This window comes from Antrostomus carolinensis, unplaced genomic scaffold, assembly GCF_000700745.2.
Source record: "Antrostomus carolinensis isolate BGI_N321 unplaced genomic scaffold, ASM70074v2 scaffold34949, whole genome shotgun sequence".
Lineage (NCBI taxonomy): Eukaryota > Metazoa > Chordata > Aves > Caprimulgiformes > Caprimulgidae > Antrostomus > Antrostomus carolinensis.
In genome coordinates this window covers 783-2,385 of record NW_010341177.1, presented here as the reverse complement: position 1 = coordinate 2,385, position 1,603 = coordinate 783, and the positions used below count along the sequence as shown (strand labels likewise).

Genomic DNA, 1,603 nt, shown 5'->3' with positions numbered 1-1,603 from the left:
AGGTGGGTGGCACAGCTGGTGGCAGCACCCAGCCACCATGGCGCTCAGCACCCGCCTCGCCTCACCCCTCCGGCCCACCCTGGCAGCTCTGCTCTGGGCAGCCCCCAGGCAGCACCGGGGTCTCAGCACCCCCACAGGACTGGAGCACACGCTCGATCTCAAGGGCATCTTCCCACCCCTCGCCACCCCCTTCTCACCCACGCAGGAGGTGGACTATGCCCAGCTGGAGGGGAACCTGCGCCGCTATGCCAGCATCCCCTTCCGAGGTAAGCACTGCCCACTGCCCCTCTCCGTCCAGGCTCCTGCCAGACCCCTGCCCACCTTAGGGTCTGTGCGGCGGCATGCAGGCAGCTTGCCGGCTCCTCAAGGGTGCTCAGCCTCCAGCTGGACTTTGCTCCGGTGTTGGCAGCCCCTCGGGTGACCCACCTGGGGCCCTTTGCATGGCAAGTGCCCAGGCACACGCGTGTGTCCTTGCACACCGTGCCACACTCAGTGCGTGCTTGCATGCACACTCCACATGTGTGACAGCTTGCACACGTCCTCTGCACATAGCTGCAGGCTTGCACCCCCCCTCTGCACACTTGTGCACACTCACACAGATTCAGGGCCACAGGATGCGTATCTGTTAATTGCCCCAGATGGGTGGATGGGAGGAGAGGGGCTGCAGGAAGAGGCTGGGGGTCACAGGGATATACCCTGGGGCCTCCCCTCTTCTGACCAGGCTGTGAGTCCAGGGCTGTGGGGATGGGGACAAGAGAGGGCAGGCACACTGTGGACTGCAGAGCCCTGTCTGGGTGCCCAGGGGCAAGGAAGGGAGAGAGGATGATGGGGACACTCAACCCTCCTGGCATCCTGGAGTGCTGGATGCTGCAGCAGTGCCTGGCAGCACTGGGCTGGAGCTGGCCTGTCTGTGCCTGTGGTGCTGGCAGGGTCCCAAGGAAGGGGTCTGTTTGGCCCATCTGGGGACAGGGCGGCACAGCCTGGCTGCAGGCACCAATAAATGCCCTCACTAGCAGCGCTGTGTGGGGTGGTTTCTGGGGATGCAGGTGTGCAGGGGATGTGTGCAGCCCACGGGGTGCATGCATGGCACACACAAGGGTGCCTGTGTCTGTGCCTGTGGTGCTGGCAGGGTCCCAAGGAAGGGGTCTGTTTGGCCCATCTGGGGACAGGGCGGCACAGCCTGGCTGCAGGCACCAATAAATGCCCTCACTAGCAGCGCTGTGTGGGGTGGTTTCTGGGGATGCAGGTGTGCAGGGGATGTGTGCAGCCCACGGGGTGCATGCATGGCACACACAAGGGTGCCTGAGTAGGGATGGCACTGCTGGTGCTCAGTGCGGTGCAGGTGGGCACTGACATCTTGGGGGTACATACCCACATGTGCTCTTTGTCGGGGAGCCCAGGGCTTTGTGGGACACCTGTGGGAGCCTCCTGGCCCAAGGGGGCTGCTGGATGCAGGCATTGGGCTGCTCCACGTGCCTGGTGGTCACTCGAGAGTGGGGTGTGGAGAGGGCAGGAATGGTTGCCCCGTGGGCAACCTGCTCCTGTGCCCGAGCCCTGCCTTCCCCACGCTTGTGTTTCAGGGTTGGTGGTGCTGGGCTCCAAC

General features: G+C 64.3%; 1 protein-coding gene across 1 annotated transcript in view; it reads left to right on the top strand.

The window, feature by feature from the left end:
• Positions 1-37: 37 nt before the first annotated feature.
• The window catches only part of HOGA1 (4-hydroxy-2-oxoglutarate aldolase 1), a gene marked incomplete at its 3' end in the record, with an annotated part of 2,345 nt that continues 779 nt past the window's right edge, over positions 38-1,603 (top strand). Inside the window, exons 1-2 of the mRNA XM_029087082.1 lie at positions 38-266; positions 1,581-1,603. The exon at positions 1,581-1,603 is cut by the window's right edge and continues 97 nt beyond it. Of these exons, the coding sequence (XP_028942915.1) occupies positions 38-266; positions 1,581-1,603 (252 nt within the window). The remainder of the gene's footprint in view (positions 267-1,580) is intronic.